We start from the raw sequence: 18,730 nt of genomic DNA, 5'->3' as shown, positions 1-18,730 counted from the left end.
AATACAAAATGGGCAAGAACATTCAACCAAATTATATATATATATATATATATATGTATATATATATATATATATATATATATATATATATATATACACACATATTGCTATAAACTTTGACGATCTGACATCAATGTTATAACCTCAAAAATTGGTTAATATTGAGCTACTACATGTCAATCGCATTTAAAACGAACGATTCAGTTCTAAAGAAAATTGTTTTCAAAAAAGTGAAGCCTAGAAATACAGACGGTAAAGTAAATCTTAGCACCTCTCATTATCAGAATGCAAAACCGGCAAACCTGATAATAAAGAATAATTGCATGCCTCCCCAAAATTCAAACCTGGGGAGAAATCATCTAATATATGAGCTTATATACCCTCTTGAAAGATGCACTTGTCAGCTACACAGACAAAGATGTAATAAATGGAGAAGATAAAATGAACGGACAGGACCAAACAGAATAAAAACACTTTGCACAGGAAAAAGCAGAATAAAAGCGCTATATAAGCGCTGATGATGAGCAAAATCGAAATATGGCCTATAAGCTTCACCATGAACACCAACAATTTTTTTATTTGTTTTAATAAATCGGATAATCATTATAAAATTAAATCATAAACTTTCAAAAACTAAAAATTTGACAAAGTAGAATAAAAGCACTTTGCAGGGAAGGCAGAATAAAAGCACTCTGCACACACAGAGAATTGCAAAACGTTGACATATCCCTATATAAGCGCTGATGACGAGTAAAATCAAGATATAGACTATATGCTTCAATATGTACCAACAATTTTTTTTATTAGTTTTAATAAATTAGATAATAATTATAAATTTACTGTTAGAAATATTAAAAAGCTCATTCGTAAACTTTCAAAAAAAAAAACTAAAAATTTCGTAAATTTGATCAAATAATTCACACACACACATACATATATATATATATATATATATATATATATATATATATATATATATATATATATATATTGTATATTGTATTGCAGAATTTGTATAGCGCCTCTTGTGAGTTGACTTCAGAAGCGCTCTCTACTTTCTTCGCTGTTGAATGATGAAAAAATGAGTCTTTAGCTGTTTATTGAATTCACTTCGACTCATGATGTTGAAATTCTTTAGATCAGCAGGCAACGCATTCCAAATCTGGGCAGATGCTACTAAAAATCTTCTTTTTCCGAAATGAGAAGATATGAACTTAGGAATGTGTAGGTCACCGCGGCTTGATGATCGTAGTCGACCCCTATATTGAATCTCTGATACTGAATGAATCTGTTACCTCAGGTAGATTGTTGCATCTCCAGTCAAACAATCTCTTACAAGTAGAGCTAGTTTAAATGTTACTCAAACCTTGATCAAACCTTGATACGCCAGCAACCAGTCTAGCAGCGGCGTTCAAAACTGGTTGAACATCATCTTGTAGCGAAAGGTTGATCCCATACATCATCACGTTACAAAAATCAATCCTGTTACAAATGAAACTGCAAACAAGAGCTTTTGTATAGTCAACTGTCAAATATCGTCTGATGGCTCTTAGTTTTTGTAGCTGGAAAAAACATTTCTTGCATAGTTTATTTACATAAGACTTCATTGAAAAGTCTGGATCCATAACCACATCTAGATTTATCACTGGATCTTTGAACCCGTCAACCTGAAGGAGTTTATGAGGTGTTCCTAGCTACATGTATTGCGTTTTGTTGATATTTAGCTTTAATTTATTTACTGTCATCCATTCTCCTACTGCTTTTACAGCATCCGTGACAGTTGTAGAGAGTTGATAGGACAAGCTCGCAGACCCAGATCCGTATAGTTGAATGTCGTCAGCGTACAAATGGCAACGAGCACCTGATGATTCCACAACGCTGACTACATCGGCAGTGTATAGTATATATAACAGAGGGCTAAAGACGGAGCCCTGTGGAACACCGCAGGTAATTTCTGACATAGCTGTGTCTGCCCCTTCCCCAACGTTGACAACCTGTATTCTGTCTGACAAATAGAACTGAAACCAGCTAAGTGCGTCCCCTGTTACACCATATGAGACTGAGAGTCTTTCTAGCAAAACATCATGATCAACAGTATCAAAGGCAGCACTAACATCCAGCAGTGCAAACATGGCTATATTGCCCATGTCAACTGCATCACATACATCAGAAACCACTTTGAGGATCGCCGTTTCGGTAGAGTGAGCTTGACGAAAACCTGACTGAACTTTTGGCAGCAATGAATTTTTGTTCAGGCATAAAAGAAGTTGACGAGCGACTATTCTTTCTATAATCTTTGATATAAATGTTAGGTTCGATATCGGTCTATAGTTGTTGACAGCATCAGGTGTGAGACCAGACTTTTTTAATTTAGGTCTTACTATAGCCGTTTTCTGAGATCTTGGCATGATTGACATATGGATGGAGCTGTTGACCAGGTGGCACAAAAATGGCAAGAGCAAGTCCAATTGTTCTTTTAGAAAAAATGTTGGGAGCGGATCAAGACTGCATGATTTCCCATTCGACGATAGTTTTTTTAAATCTTCAGTAGAAAGAGGTTTAAAGTGGTCGAGCATATATGCATATATATATACATATGCTTTTTGTAGTAAAGGATTATGTCGTTTCATTGTTGTTTTTTAATAATATAGCGCTTTTATTCTGCTTTGTCCTGTGCAGAGTGCTTTTATTCTGTTTGGTTCTGTCCGTTTTTTTATCTTGGTGCTGTCTATTTATTACATCTTTGTTCTGTTCATTCTCTTTGCTCATAAAGTCTTTATATAATTTATTGCTTGTAATAGTGTAAAGTATAAGCCTAAGATTTGTAGTAATAAGGTAAAGTATAGACCTAAGCTATATATATATATATATATATATATATATATATATATATATATAGTTTTATATATTATTATTTAAAAAAAATTTATATAGTGCCAATTAAAACCTTTCAAAGCCACTATCAAAATAATTTAACAAAATTATTATTGTGCGTAATTGTCACAAATGAATAAATAAGTATGCACAATATCACCATAACAACAAACCGAACGATATCCAAAATTTTTAGTAAGAAAAATTGAAAAAACAAACTATAAATTGATTAATTTTTAATTTGGTAGAATTCATAAAATACTGTATAAAACATTGACTCCTTCCAACCTATATATTGAATTACTTTAAAAAAATCTTTCAGTAATATTAATCATAATATGTAGACCTTAATACCTACATTATTTAAGAAGTCGGAATGAAATTATAGCTTCTGTAGTTCTTATTTTTTATCCAGAAACTCGAACACTTATATACATGCATATATGTATATATATTTCACATATATTATATATATATATTATATATATATATTATATATATATATACTTTATTATTGAAACCGTTTTTGAATTATTTCTATAAAATCTCTAAATAATATTAATCTTAATATTATATTTTACTTCATGCAAGACTTCGGGTAGAAATTACATATTTTCTCTCTAAATTTATTTTGCTGGAAACTCTCGGCTTCATTTGAGATAGGCATGATTGAACAGTTAGGTGCATTTAAACGATGTTGATCTTTTAGTTCATAGTCTCGAGAAATTATTTTGTTATTATCTATTTTTTCACTAGCAAAATTGTTCACACATAAAGATTCAGCGTTAACTAATTCAAAATTTACAGCATTGTTCATCCCAATTGGATTTGATATATTTGCCACCCTGTTGTCTATTGGTTCATTTAGTCGATATAGATCGTTGCCGTAACCTATTCGTTAAAAATGTTGAAAAATTTAGATAAAAAAATGAGGCAAAATTTTATTAAAAAAAACTAACAATTTTTAAACTCTGTACAATTGCAGATTACGCCATTCAAGTTATCCTTGTTATGGAGCGGATTAGAACACATTTGCGAACATTTACCAAAATTATTTATTGGCAAATCTTGATTTGATAAGTTCACGTAACTAACAAAATTGTTGCTGCTGCACAGAAAATTGTTATTTGAAGAAGATAGTTGTAAGCTTCCATGATCTGTTTCCTTATATGCTAATTGCTGAGCACCTATATTATTCCGTTCAATATTGAACGTTTTTTGGTCTATGTTTGCATTTGCGTCATTGCCATAAATTGAGGTAGCATAAGAAAAAGAGTTTTCATAATTGCAAAGTTTTTCTGGTCGAGGTGGCTTAAAATTGTCCTGTCTAAAATTATACTTAGTTTTATTAACTCCAAAATATGGTAACACTGCTTCATTTTCATTTTTACGAACGTAGTTTTTAGTGATGCAGTGATTAAAAATTTCATTTGTTGGTATATTATTTGATAGAAAAATTTTAGAAAACTCATTTCTAGAATTCACATATTCATAATAATCATTCAATTCCCAATTTAAAATATTTTTTTTCTTGTACTCGCCATTTGAATCAGAAACATTTAGACATGACCTACACGGGGCAATTTCAATTTTTGAAAATAATTTCTTATTTTCGCATTCCATTACCATTTTAGAGTGCGCACCAAACTTATTCTCATTTAATAATTGATAAGATTGTTCAGCTGAAGCATGTGCAAATGAAGGGTGATGGTTGAATAAAACGGAATTTTTATTTTGTGAAATTTCGATACACGAACAAGCATAACGAACATTTTTTACTGAAGTATTATTGGTTGAAGCGTTATCTATATTTTTATTTTGGATAACATCTGAAAAATTATTTTTAAAATCTTTTACAAAAATAGTCGCGGTGTGATGATCATTTTTGCTACTAACATTGTAATGGGAATGTGGTGACAAATTATGTCGATATTTATTCAACAATTTACTCTCATCAAATTGAAATAAACTTTTCGATATTTTTTCGAAATCAAAATAATTTGAAGAGATTTTATCATTAACAAACTTGCATTCGTTATTTCCGTTCAAGCAAATTTTGCGTTGATTCCTATTAATAAATCTGAAGTTATCATTTAGATTTGACATGCCTTTTATACCACCCACTGATTCACAGTTATGAGTCGAATCTGAAATAGCTTTTGTTTGCTTTAAAATAGATAAAATATTTTGGTCGCTGTAATTTATTGATTTAGAATTTGCATGCCATAATTCAGGATTAAAACGAATAGGTGGAGTATAAGTTTGCGGGAGATTAGTATTTGAATTTAATGGGGTCAAATCACAATTTATTTTTGCTAAACTAGCGACTGATTTTTGACGTTGATTACTTAAATGAAAATTAAAAAAACTAGATGATGGTAAAATGCAAGATTTTAATAGTGCATTACTTAAATTAACTTGGGTTGAAGTAAAAGTCATTGTAGATATATTTTGCGTTGTCAAATTTAACGTCGTTGGCAAAGAACATTCATAAGTCTTAATATTACTAACTAAATTAACATTAGAAATTTGGTTGCTTGATGAGCTGACATTCTTCGAAGTATTGAGATATACATCAAAATTCTTCGAATTAATAAAATTTAAATGCTGTATCGTTGAATTTAATTCAGGTTTTCCTAATAAAGGACAACTGACGTTTTTTGTTTTTGCCTTTAAAATATTTGTGTCGTTACTGCTTGTTTGAAGACGGTTGGTTGATGTGTTAGTTACAGATGGTAGCAGTTGAGAGGTCGAACATTTGAGGACAGCGCAAGAATTCACCATAAAGCCGTTGCATAATTCATTCTCTAACGTCGTTACCCCACATTCTTTATTTTTAGAACTAATCAACGAATGCTTCAAGATTGGAGATATTTGAGAGACAACTTCTATATTTTTGGATTCGCATCTTAAATTAGAACTGTTACGAGGAATACTGTCTTCAATATCAAAATTTATATTGTTGTTTTGTTTAACTGACGAACTTGAATTTTTACAAGAATTTTCGCAAAATGTGTTTATTTTATTAACTTTAGAAATTGTTTGAAAATTCGTCAAAGTTTCGTCATTCGTCTTCTTGTTTAAATTATTTTGAAAATGATTTTGACGTGTTCCATAAACATTTTCAAAAAAAAGTTTTGAAACGTTTGATGTAAACGTAATTTCTTTGTTGCAGTTGTTAGGAGATGAGCCATAGCATGAATTTTTGGGAGGGAATTTTGACGATGCACACTTCAATTCTGTCTCAGTATTTAATTTAGCAGATTTTTCTTGATAATAATTTTTTTCTATATTTGTTTTGTCCTTTGCTGTATAATTGCAATCGCTTTCGTGTTTGATGAATGGCGTATAGCTACAATGATTTGATGGCACAATATTAGTGACGCAATCCTATAATTTATTTAATTACAAAATTTAAATGTTTATTATTGAAATAGTTTGATAATTTCCGCAAGAAGAAATTACAAAATATTTTTAATAATCAAAATTCAAGAATTTCTATTTAGTATCAAAAAATTTGAAACAGAGAACACAAAAATTTTACATTAGTTAAAAACCGAATGGCATGATGACTTAATGTTTTGAGTGCTTCGTTATGCGTTGTGCTGACATGGTATGAGTGCTAAAATTCCCCAACTATCATGTGCTAAAGCGTGTTATTTTTCAAAAAAGAGTAATATGTTAAAATTTTTATTTATCTGTCAATTGGTGTGATTTATATAGTAGTATACCTTTTGATATTTCACAAATATGCAGTATATGCACGAGTGTGCACCATAAAAAACTTTATTCAAACAAGTCACAAAATTTATAAATATTTTAAAATTTATAAACTGAAACTAAGTTCAACTAGGAGTTGATCTCTAATTTCAAAAATTCTTAAACTAAACTAAAAAAAATTTGTCAAACTTTAACAACTTTTTCAATCTTTTTTTCAAACATCTAGCTGCATATTTTTTTATTCTTTAAAAAAATTAAAAAAAGGATCTGACAGACACAGAAACTGTTAAAGCATGCAAGGCAATAGTATAAAATGGTAAAGAAAAAAATAAATAAATAAATAAAAAACGAAGAAAGAAAAATGTTTAAAAATGAAAAGGATTGACGATAAAATAAAGTAATAGCATAAAAAGGCAATTTAATAAAGTAATTTGTTAATAGACTAGATAATGACTTAGTGAGTTAGTGAGGTGACCGATAAAAAAAACTAGTTGTGTGAATGATAAAGTTTTTTTGAGTGCTGATATGTTTGAGGTTTCTTGTGATGAAGGTCTTTTTTCTGACATGTTGATTGGGTGCCGACTTGATAGTTATGCTTGCGTTGATGGTTTTGTGTGGTAGTTTTGATTGGTGGTAGTAGAGGATAGATGACGTGGTTTTTGTTATTTTCTACTTTCTTGATCAGTCTTGAATCGAGTTTGTTGAACATTTGAGTGACGGTAGGATAGGTTGCAGGTAGATAGTTGAGGCGAACCAGTTTTTTGATGGGAGATTGTAGTTGCTGAAGTTGTTGTTGTGTAACAAAACTGCACCAGGAGGGAGCTGCATATTTGATCAGTGATTCAGTGATGTAAAATAATTTGATGCCTCTGACACCATGTGAGCGGAGTGTTTTGAGTGCGTGAAATGTTTGAAAGCCTTTTGTGATGATGTGATTGTATGAGGTGCTACATGAACAGTGGAAGTAAATGTGATGCCTACTATTTTTAATTAATTTGTGTGAGTGATTGATGGGTGTTCTGGAAGCAATGTTATTTTCTTACGGCTATTGTGAATGATGAGTTCGAATGATTTATTTACATTAAGTGACAGATTACTAGGTCTATATATATTATATATATATTAATATATAGATACATATATACTTATACTTATACATATAATTATATATATTTAGATAGTAATATATAGATACATGTATACTTTTATATATATATATATATATATATATATATATATACATACAATATTCTATAAATTTTATCGAATGTTTGGCGCTAATATGTTTGTAGTTCGTTTTTTCGATTTTTCTCACTAAAGTTTTTTGGAGAACGTTTAGTTTATTAAAATTCAAAATAAACTTATTTTCCAAATTCATGCTGGAAAATATGGCCATATTTCGATTCAGAATGAATCATCATCAGTGCAATTTAGTTTATATAGGAAAATATTCACTTTGTCAAAGTAAACTTAGATGGAAATTAGGTGTCAGATTTCTTTATTGGTTGGTTTTTTCGTTGGTTTCCTTTTCTTCATCGATAGCATCATACTCTTCTTTGTCAATATTTACAATGCTAGTTTTTATTACTTCTTTGTTTTCATCCTTCATTAAGCGCCGGGTTGAGAGTGAGGTTGTCATTTTTTGTTGTATACTTATTTTTAGTTTATTGATGTCAATTAGGACTGCTTCTGCAATTTTAAGATGCGTGTAGTTGGTGTTCTGGTATATTACTTTGATGTTGCTGTCGAAGATTTCACGGCTTATAGTGATTGAGTGTGTTGAGTCTAAATAAGATTTGATAGCACCACTCTGCTTAAGCATCGTAAGCCTTCTAGTCAGTTAGGTAGTAGTAATCCCGATATATGAGTCATGTTGACGTGCACAGCAGTCAAAGGGGCAATTAAATTCATATGTTACGTGATTACGCTTAGGTGAGACGTCTTTTTACTAAAAATGATTCATTCGGAATCGAAATATGGCCTTATTTGCAGCATAAATTTGGAAAATAAGTTTATTTTCAATTTTAATAAACTAAACGTTCTCCAAAAAACTTTAGTGATAAAAATCGAAAAAACGAACTACAAACGTATTAACGCCAAACATTTGGTAACATTTATAGAATATTGTAAAAATTATGGTCTATTACCAACATATATAACATGTATATATATATATATATATATATCATTATATATATATATATATATATTTATTTATATATATATATATATATATATATTATTGATGAAAATGTTCGGCGTTAGTTAACTTCCAGTTTAACTTTTTCGATTTTTCTAACGGTTGATCGTAAATCATTTTCAAGTTTATTTAATTCAAAACCAAATTTTTGTTTATTTTATGCATGATAGAACAGAAAAGATTTTTTGGTATTCCTATACCATCTTCGGTGTTCAAATTAATGTGTTGTGTTTGAGCTCAGATACTCAAACATATATTGTCTCTACTCTACTTTGTTGATTCCTTGCTTGTTTAAGGTTAATACTTAGTTTTACAATCTTCAACATCGTTAAATATAACACTTTTACGAGTTTTCATTATCAATAAATATAACACTTTTATATGTTTTCATTATCGATGATTCCTCTGTTTCTAAATTTATTAGTGGGAGAAATCTAATTGAACGTTATTGAATATTTATTACCGAATGACTTTGTTCTATGAAAAAATGATTTGGCTAGTAGTAAATTATAATGGTTGTTATTGTAATGTAAGATTTTGACATTGTGGTCCAAGATTTAATAATTTTAGTTTTGTGTTTCTCTTTCATGTGATTCTTTATAGCACCAGTTTGTACGTGCATCGTTAGTTTTCTCGATAACTTGGTCGTCGTCATGCCAATATATTCAGAATTATGGTGCCTACACTCACCAATATTAAATTTGTACAAATATATTAGATGGTTATGATCCGTTATCAATTCTAGTTTACTAGTGCAGTTGTTTTTCATCACAAGAGATGACGTTCTTTGTTTGGAGTAGTATATTCGTAGTTTAATACTATCATTCTTGTTGATTGCTTATGATTCTTTTTGTTACTATTGTTGGTTACATTGTTGTTGCTGATTTTTTGTTCTTTGCGTTCTATTATTTTCTAGTTCATGAAATTTTTATACCCATTATTAAGTGATATTTATATCCAGTAGTTTAGTAAGTCTATCTAGTTCTGTTCTCCTGCTTCCTACATCATAAGAGTGCGTATAGGCTCGGTTTACAAAAGCAGAAATCGTGCTCTCTAGATATGTTTGACAACATTCATTATTTGTTTGTTGTTTTAGTGTATACTGAGGTTTTAAATTCATTTTGCGCATTTTGTATTAGTACGTCTAGGAATGGTTGTTTATTGTCAGTTGATTTTTCTATTGTAAACTTTAATTATGATGAATTTAGTTGTTGTAGAAGTTTTTATATTTGATCCTCATCTTCATATTTAACAAATATATCGTCAACGTTTTGGCAGCATATGTTAGGCTTTAACTTTGGTTCTTCTTTAAATAGCATTTCTTCGATATGTCCAAGATAGAAGTTTGCGAAGCGAACTTCCATTGTTACACCGTCTATTTACTTATATATATATATATATATATATATTATATTATATATATATATATATATATATATATATATATATATATATATATATATATATATATTGCTTTTATATGTATTAGTATGGCTTTTCAATATTCTTTACTAGAATTTTCTTGAAATTGTTCATTTTATTGAAAATAGAATTTTTATCCAAATTTATCAAGCAAATTTATTAAAAAAAGAACTGTTATTATCAATGTTAATAATTATATTTTCAATGAAATAAACAATTCCTAAAAAATTCTAGTAAGGAAAATTAAAAAGACAAACTGTAAAATGAGTTCACGGTTAAATTGGGAATACCGCAATTTCGTTCTTTCGTCTTACAGTTGGTGTCACTTGTGTTTGTTGCAGGTTAAATTATTGAGATGGGAAAAATAGTTGGATATTATATTTGTTTATTGAGGTTAATTTTTGTGTGTGTGAAGTGCATCTAAGATTTAGAGTGTTCATTGATTTGTTGCTCTGTTGATGATTTTGGTTCCTCGGCATAGACACCTTGAATTAGGGATTTACGGCGTTTGTGCTCGATTTTTTAAACTTTGGTTAATAACAAATCATAACAAAACTTGAGTTCATGGCTTTAAAACGAATGAACTTTAAACTTTAATGTCACAATCTATCGGTCCTAAGATAAAACAATAAAGGATAAAACAGAACAGGATAAAACAGAACTGGATAATACAGAAAAGGATAAAACCGCTTTTTTGCTTACCGTTACAATTAAATAAATGAAAGTGCTGAAGAATAAATAAATTTAAAAATAAATCTTTTGTTTTATTGCTGTTCTGTTTTATACTTATTCTATTCTGTCTGAGGTATGGATTAAATGCCAAAGATCATGTATCCACATCAGCATTTTTTTGAGATAATCTGCCTCTACGGTGGACCACGTTTTATTATTCGTGTCATTTTTGTAACTAAACTCAATGCACAAAAAATTCAGTGTTATTTGTTTGAAGCTGTTGAATCTGTTTTTCCGCTTTTCACAATTGCATTATATCTATCGTGTGCAAATCAATCACTGTAAAACAGCCTTGGTGGTCCAGGATCGGTGAATCTTCCAGGTCTATGTGACTATGTGTGTGTATTTAAAAACATTCAAAATAACTAGATCACTGGGACCTAAATTTTACTGAAGATGGTCAGTTTGACTGCATACAGTTGTAAGTTTCACTAAACATCAGCACATCCCAAATTCTTGCAACGTCAGAGTGTACTTTTGATGTGTTAATCTTTACATGAAAAAACAGTAGCAGCGTTACTTACCTTGACAAAAAAACTGCAAGTTGTAAATGTGATATGGATATCAAAAGAAAAATATCTATGGCAAAAGATGCATATTATAAAATGTAAAACATCCTCACCAACAGTAAAATCAGAATATCACCAAAATTAAAACTGTTAGGGTGTTACATTTTTCCTGTGCTAAGTTACGGCTCTGAGTTCTGGACAATTTCTAAAAAAATGGAAAAAAGATTAACGCGGCTGAGATGTGGTTTTTGAGAAGAATTATGAAAATTAGTTGGACCTCTCATACTTCGAATAAGGATGTGCTAAAAGGTTATGAAAAGAGGAAATTACTACAGATAATCCGATCGGGGCAGATAAAGTTTTTTGGTCACATCATGTGGAAGAAAAGAATGGAAAATCCAACAACTACTGGAAAGATTGCAGGAAAAAGAAATTGCGGTCAACAACAAATAACATTTGTGAAGTTTTTTTTCACTTGTTAAATATCACTCAATTTCTACTCTTACAGAGGATTAAAGATTGGTTTTGTGCAAGTGAATGGTTGCCAATGACCTAAAAAGATAAGGCACAAAAAAGAAGAAGTACGACAATGCAATCTCACAAAATTTACAGCTGATGCATTTGTAGCGACGACCAAATTAGACATCGCTGCTGTTTGGGTACCGTTTTCGTTTAGAAAGGTTTTATGGTAATGCCAGGCAACGGAAAACAATCATCAGTTTCTGTATGTGTTGCTTTCAGCATTTGGTCAAGATCCTTTAGAAAGGTTTTTTGGTAATGCCAGGCAACGGTGCGGTGGAAATTTTTACATCGATATCACTGACGTTCTTGACGTTGCCAAAGTTTAACCGTCTATAACAACTTTCAAAGTTTGATATAGTATCTGGTGGTCATGAAAGAACTTCAGTTGCTTATGACGGAAGAGCTTGTAAAACAATGGCTTGTTTGTTGATGAAAACTGAAGTTCTTGATAAAAGCGATCGGGAGAATGAGTTAGGTTCAACAGCAGAAAATTCCAAATGAATATAAAGTTGCGACACTTAAAAAAATAAAAAATTTGAAAAACATTTTACTCTTAATAATTAAATTGATAATAATAATTAAATAAATAATAATTACTATTATCACAGGTGGTACAGGCAAAGTACGGTGAACATTTCATGTGCATACAATATGCTACTTAACATTAACAAAATTGCATCAGGTGATAGAAAGTTTAGAAGATTTTGATAAAAAACACCAGAAAAATATGAAAATTTGTTTACAAAATAGCTTTCGTTTTTAATAAAATATTTCAATGTACACAAGTTTGTTTATATAAAACACCTTTGTTGGAGGTGTTTAGGGTTTACGTTATTTGGTGAAGTGGTTTGACCTCTATGAAAAATGAACTCAAGTTTCGCGATGAACCCAAGTTAGAAATACCGAGCGCCGTCAATCCTTAATTTAAGGTGTCTATGGCAAAAGTGTATGGATCTTTGAGAAATGATTGGCATTGCATTGCATGTTTTAATGACAGTTTTCGTGTGTGTAGCTGAATCCATAAAAGTCTCTATTTTAAACAGTTTGTCACTGGAGTGACAGATCCGTTAAACATTGACAAATTGACTTTGTTAATTAATGCAGCAGATTAATTTTTTTAGTTTATGTAATGGCTTCGTATCCATTCATTACAATTTAATAAAATTATTTTTACGTTCTAACCTATAACATTTGTATTAAATTATTGGATACAATTAATAAAAAAAATTAAAACGTCAAATATAAATTTATGATGAATGATGACTAGCACATGTTAAAAATCTTTTAGCTCCGATGTAGCCCTACTCAGCAATAAAGTTTTACTAAATTATTAGCAGAATAACTATCAAAAGATTTTTTGTACTTAAAACTTTTAAAGGCTGGCCGTGTTCGCTTTGTTTTTATAACAAGGATGCGCTAAACTTTAATAATTTGGTCAGTTTTTAATGACTAACCTGATTGTTCTTAGCATCCAAATCATTTCTTAATGTAGAAATAAAATTCATGTTCGTGGTAATTGAAACACTTTTACAACTGTTGAATAAAAAGTATGCATTTTTTTTAGAGATACAACATACACACGCGCGCTCACACACACATACACACACGCATTAACACACACACACACACATATATATATATAATTATGTATATATATATATAATTATGTATGGAACACCATCTTCGGTATACCCATACCTGTACCACCTATACCAACATACACAAATTGATATGTTGTGTATGTGCCTCTACTTCCTTGTTTATTTAAAGTGAATATTTAACGCTCATTTAATTAGTTTTACAACCTTCTTAACCTTGGACACAATTGTCATCACATGAGAAAATCTAAGAGTCTTCAAAAAAAAATTGAAATTGAAAAATTAATGGACAACTTAACCAAATAGAAAGCCAAAAACACAACACACTCAGCACAAACGTTGTTAACGACCTAAAAGCTGAAAACAAAAAGTTGTGAGGTAATTTTGAAAGCGAGATTCTTACGAAGGAATTGATCGATGCTGCGGCAACTTTAAATAATATAAATACCAATATCATCCAAAAAGCTGACAAAACCCCAATGTATGTCATTATGGATAGAGATGATTATAATGATAAACTGAATGACATTTTCGGTGACACTGACAAACTTATTAAGATTAGCAGTGATCCAACTGCTAAGACTAAGACAAAGTTGAATGAGATCATCAGCAGAATCAATGACAAAACAGAAGGGAATACCCATACTCAATACCCATACTCAAGAAAATACCCATACTCAATACCCATACTCAAGAAAATACCCATACTCACGGATGAATATGAACCAGGATATGCACACGGTACGGTCAAGACGCATAAGGCTAACAACGAATAATTAGCCAAAGACCTGCGATCACTTACCCCAATGCAAAAATGCTCAACAAAACAATTAAATTCTAACAACTATAACCTGAAATCAAATAGGGGATACATAGATTTATTGTCTAAGACAAAAACATCCATTAACACCAAAATAACATCTTTGAATGTGGAGTCACTCTATACAAATGTCCCTGTAGAGGACACAATCAGCATAATAATAGATTTAATACACAATTCCCGTCATTCACCACTACCAATTCCAAAAAATGAACTAGTTGCGCTGCTAAGAATATAAGTACAGCCTTTCGTTGGCCCGTGTAAAACACTATATCAGCAAATAGACGTTATAGCAATGGACGGTATAGCAATATATTTTTCTCACAAAGTTTTTTGGAGAACGTTTAGTTTATTAAAATTCAAAATAAACTTATTTTCCAAATTCATGCTGGAAAATATGGCCATATTTCGATTCAGAATGAATCATCATCAGTGCAAGTTGATTATAGAGAAATATTTACTTTGTGAAAATGAACTTAGATGGAAATAAGGTGTCAGATTTCTTTATTGGCTGGTCCATCTTCGTTGGTTTCCTTTTCTTCATCGATAGCATCATATTCCGCTTTGTCATTATTTACAATGCTAGTTTTTATTACTTCTTTGTTTCATTGTTCATTAAGAGCCGGGTTGAGAGTAAGGTTGTCATTTTTGTTGTATACTTATTTTTGATTTATTGGCGGATGGATGTAAACATTTATTTTTCTCTAAACTATCTCGTTTTAAGTTATTTTCTATCGTTTCCAATGAATACGTCTTTTTTTAGTGAACTCGTAGTAATTTATTACCCAAATTAATTTTGACATAAAATTAATATTACTATCAATTTCAATAATTTTCAACTTTTACGTTTTACGATTTACGTTGGTTAGTTTAGTGACGTCTTGCAGGCTGCATATACAATCATGGCCAAAACTTTTTCTGTTGAGCCATTTGAGAATATTGTTACTAAAATTCTAGATAAGTCAAATGAAAACCTGGTTAGGGTGATAGCACTATCCGACGGCAACCTTGAAAAAATATTTGAGAAGTTCGACTCGAGTCTTACAACAGTCATCGAAAGGTCAAACGAAGACTTGCGCAAATCATTGGCTCATTCTGAAGGATTAATGAGCAAACTCTTCGAATCAACGTTACTTCGAATGGAGGCCCTCGGCAATAGTTTTGAGCGAGCGGTCCGAAGCATGTCAGATGCAGTGACGGATTCGATGAATCAGCTCCACACAGCCATGTCCACATTGGGCACCAATATTGCCCAATGTCAAATTCAGATACTGAAGATCAACGAAACGCCAATGATTGAGCAAATGACAAAGACTCTGTGAACAGTTGAACTGGAGAAGAAAGATGAAGAGAATCGGGCCAACAATGTAATTATTTCTGGACTTGTTCAATAAACTGGGGTTAATGAAAGAGAAATGGCTTTGGACTTGTGCGAAAAACATTTGACGGTGAAACCACAAATAATAAAAACGCGTCGTATAGGCACCTCAAAAATATGTGTAACATTGTCCGGTCTATTTGCAGTTGATGATCTGATTTCCTCATCAAGGCTGCTACGCTCATTGCCCGACACAAAAAACATTTTCATCAATCGTGACCTGTCTAGAAGACAGGCCGAGTAAACATTCCTCAAACGACAATCACGACGCCTCGCAAAATCAAGCGGTGACAAAATCAAATTGGACGACCCAAAAAAAGACCAGCCCTTTCGTTAAGATCAGACCTCTTCGATTGGCTTTAACCAACACCAGAGTGCCTCGAGTGATTACAACATTATTACATTTCAAATCAATTGCACCATCGACAAGCCACCAAGTATTGATCCGCTCAACAAAACATATTTTCCAGATTTCAACAGGGCTAATTAAAATTGTTTAAATGATTATTTGTCTAGCATAAATTGGGACGATTGTTTTCAATACTGCTTCAATTTCGACATGTGCTGGGAAACTTTTGAGCAAATAATCCATCTTGCAATGTCAATTTTTGTTTCCATGATTTGTCGTGACCCAGCTACCGCCAAAAAATCCAATTCCAAAATCACTTCGTTTATTTTACAAAGGAAAACTCTATTTTTGGAAAAAATGGAAACTAAGTTCAGATCCAGTCGATAAAGACCAATATCTGAAGTTATCTAAGAAGTGCTCCAATTTAGCCAACTCATATCACAAAAATAAAGAACAAAAGTTGTTATCAAAAGCGAATATCCAAAGTTTTTATCATTACGTCAACAATAAACTGTTTTCTAAACCTCAGATTACCAGCTTGAGAATTAATAATGTAAATAACAATGTAACTAATGATCCCATTGAGATAGCTAATACATTCAACGAATATTTTGGATCAGTTTTCACGATTGACGACAACAGAATAGTTCGCTATCAAACCGTACTACAGAATCAATAGAAGACATTTGTTTCACTCCACATACAGTTTATTTCGTTCTTCGTAATTTCAATAAAAACATTTTCAGTAGGTCCAGACGGTATACCAAACATTCTTCTCAAAATGTGTGCATCAAGCCTGGCTCTTCCATTGTGTCACATATTTGACATAACATTTAAAACTAATTCTCTAACAACAAAATGGAAAACAGCTTTTATTACTCCTATTCATAAGAAAGGTCCAACCAATCCCTCAGGCTACTACCGACCAATATCACTCACCTGTTCATCATGCCGGGTTATGGAGAAAATCATCAACAAGAATATATTATCTCACTTACTAGATAATAATTTAATCTCCAATTTCCAATACGGATTTTGCCTGCGAGATCAACTTCTACCAACCTCCTTAAATTTTTAAGCAATCTGTTATCAATTCGTCAACAAAAGGAAAGATGCGACACAGTCTATCTTGACTCCCAAAAAGCATTCGATTCCGTTTCGCATGCCAAACTGGTTTGCAAATTAAAGGCTTATGGGGTGTCTGGTAGCTTGCTCTTGTGGACGGCTGATTTTTTACATGGCCGTTCTCAATTCGTTTGAATTTAAAATAGACTATCAAATTCCAATGCACTGTCTAGTGGTGTTATTCAGGGAAGCGTGTTGGAACCCAATCTATTTTTAATGTTTATCAACGACATCGAAGATTGCATTTCATCAAACCCTGTATCTATGCTACTTTTTGCTGATGACATCAAATTATATATCAGTTCATCAAATTCCGTACAGTTACAACAGGTCATCGACAACATTGTTGTATGGAGTAACAGGTGGCAGCTACCACTTTCTCCCAACAAATGTTGTCTGTGCTCGTTTTTAGTCAGCATCTCAATTGATCACCACGCTTTAACGCCTGTTGAGTATTTTAAAGATCTCGGCGTAACCTTCGATAATCAATTGAAATTTAATCATCACATTAACGATATCACACACAGAGCTTCTACTCGTGCTCGTCTAATCAGCAAATGTTTCACATCAAGAGATAAAGAGCTAATTACCAAAGCCTTCTGCACTTACGTTCGTCCTTTGTCAAAATAATTTTCATCCGTTTGGAGTCCTTATTATCAATATCAAGTATGCAAAGTGGAATGTGTTCAAAGACGATTCACGAAAGCCATTACTTCAATTTGCCTTCACCCGTATTTGTCTTGACTGCACGTTAATAAATAAAATTAATTAAATAAATAAAATAAATGATGTCAATTAGGACTGCTTCTGCAATTTTAAGATGCGTGTAGTTGGTGTTCTGGTATATTACTTTGATGTTGCTGTCGAGGATTTCACGGCTTATAGTGATTGAGTGTGTTGAGTCCAAATAAGATTTGATAGCACCACTCTGTTTATGCATCGTAAGCCTTCTAGTCAGTGAGGTAGTAGTAATCCCGACATATGAGTCATGTTGACGTGTACAGTTGTCAAAGGGGCAATTAAATTCATATGTTAGGTGATTACGCTTTAACACTTACGCTTTTTAATTGAGCGTCACGATTTCCAATATCGGAAGAGTGTCTGAACGCCCGGTTTATATATATATTTACAATATTCTATAAATTCTACCGAATATTTGGCGTTAATATGTTTGTAATTGGTTTTTTCGACATCTAAGTTCACTTTGACAAAGTCAATATTTCCCTATATAAACTAAACCGCACTGATGATGATTCATTCGGAATCGAAATATGGTCTTATTTGCAGCATGAATTCGGAAAATAAGTTTATTTTGAATTTTAATAACGTTCACCAAAAATCGAAAAATCCAATTACAAACATATTAACGCCAAACATTCGGTAGAATTCATACAATATTTATATATATATATATATATATATATATATATATATATATATATATATATATATATATATATATATATATATANCGGTGAAGA

At 31.4% G+C, this 18,730-nt stretch overlaps 2 protein-coding genes across 2 annotated transcripts; one reads left to right on the top strand and one right to left on the bottom strand.

The window, feature by feature from the left end:
• Window positions 1-3,451: 3,451 nt before the first annotated feature.
• On the bottom strand, window positions 3,452-7,990 carry HELRODRAFT_162960 (hypothetical protein; the record flags this gene model as incomplete). The annotated part of the gene is made up of 4 exons (XM_009025005.1): window positions 3,452-3,765; window positions 3,834-6,264; window positions 7,268-7,463; window positions 7,956-7,990. The coding sequence occupies 4 exons, from the start codon at window positions 7,988-7,990 to the stop codon at window positions 3,452-3,454; spliced, it is 2,976 nt and encodes a 991-aa protein (XP_009023253.1).
• Window positions 7,991-15,299: 7,309 nt separating this feature from the next.
• Window positions 15,300-15,719, top strand: HELRODRAFT_162959 (hypothetical protein; the record flags this gene model as incomplete). Its single annotated transcript, XM_009025004.1, has 1 exon — window positions 15,300-15,719. One exon carries the CDS (start codon window positions 15,300-15,302, stop codon window positions 15,717-15,719), a length of 420 nt encoding a protein of 139 aa, XP_009023252.1.
• Between the last annotated feature and the right edge of the window lie 3,011 nt (window positions 15,720-18,730).

The sequence above is a fragment of the Helobdella robusta genome (genome assembly GCF_000326865.2).
Source record: "Helobdella robusta unplaced genomic scaffold HELROscaffold_4, whole genome shotgun sequence".
In the NCBI taxonomy this organism is placed as follows: domain Eukaryota; kingdom Metazoa; phylum Annelida; class Clitellata; order Rhynchobdellida; family Glossiphoniidae; genus Helobdella; species Helobdella robusta.
Note: the sequence above shows the minus strand (reverse complement) of the source record. Positions and strands in the feature narration are given on the sequence as shown.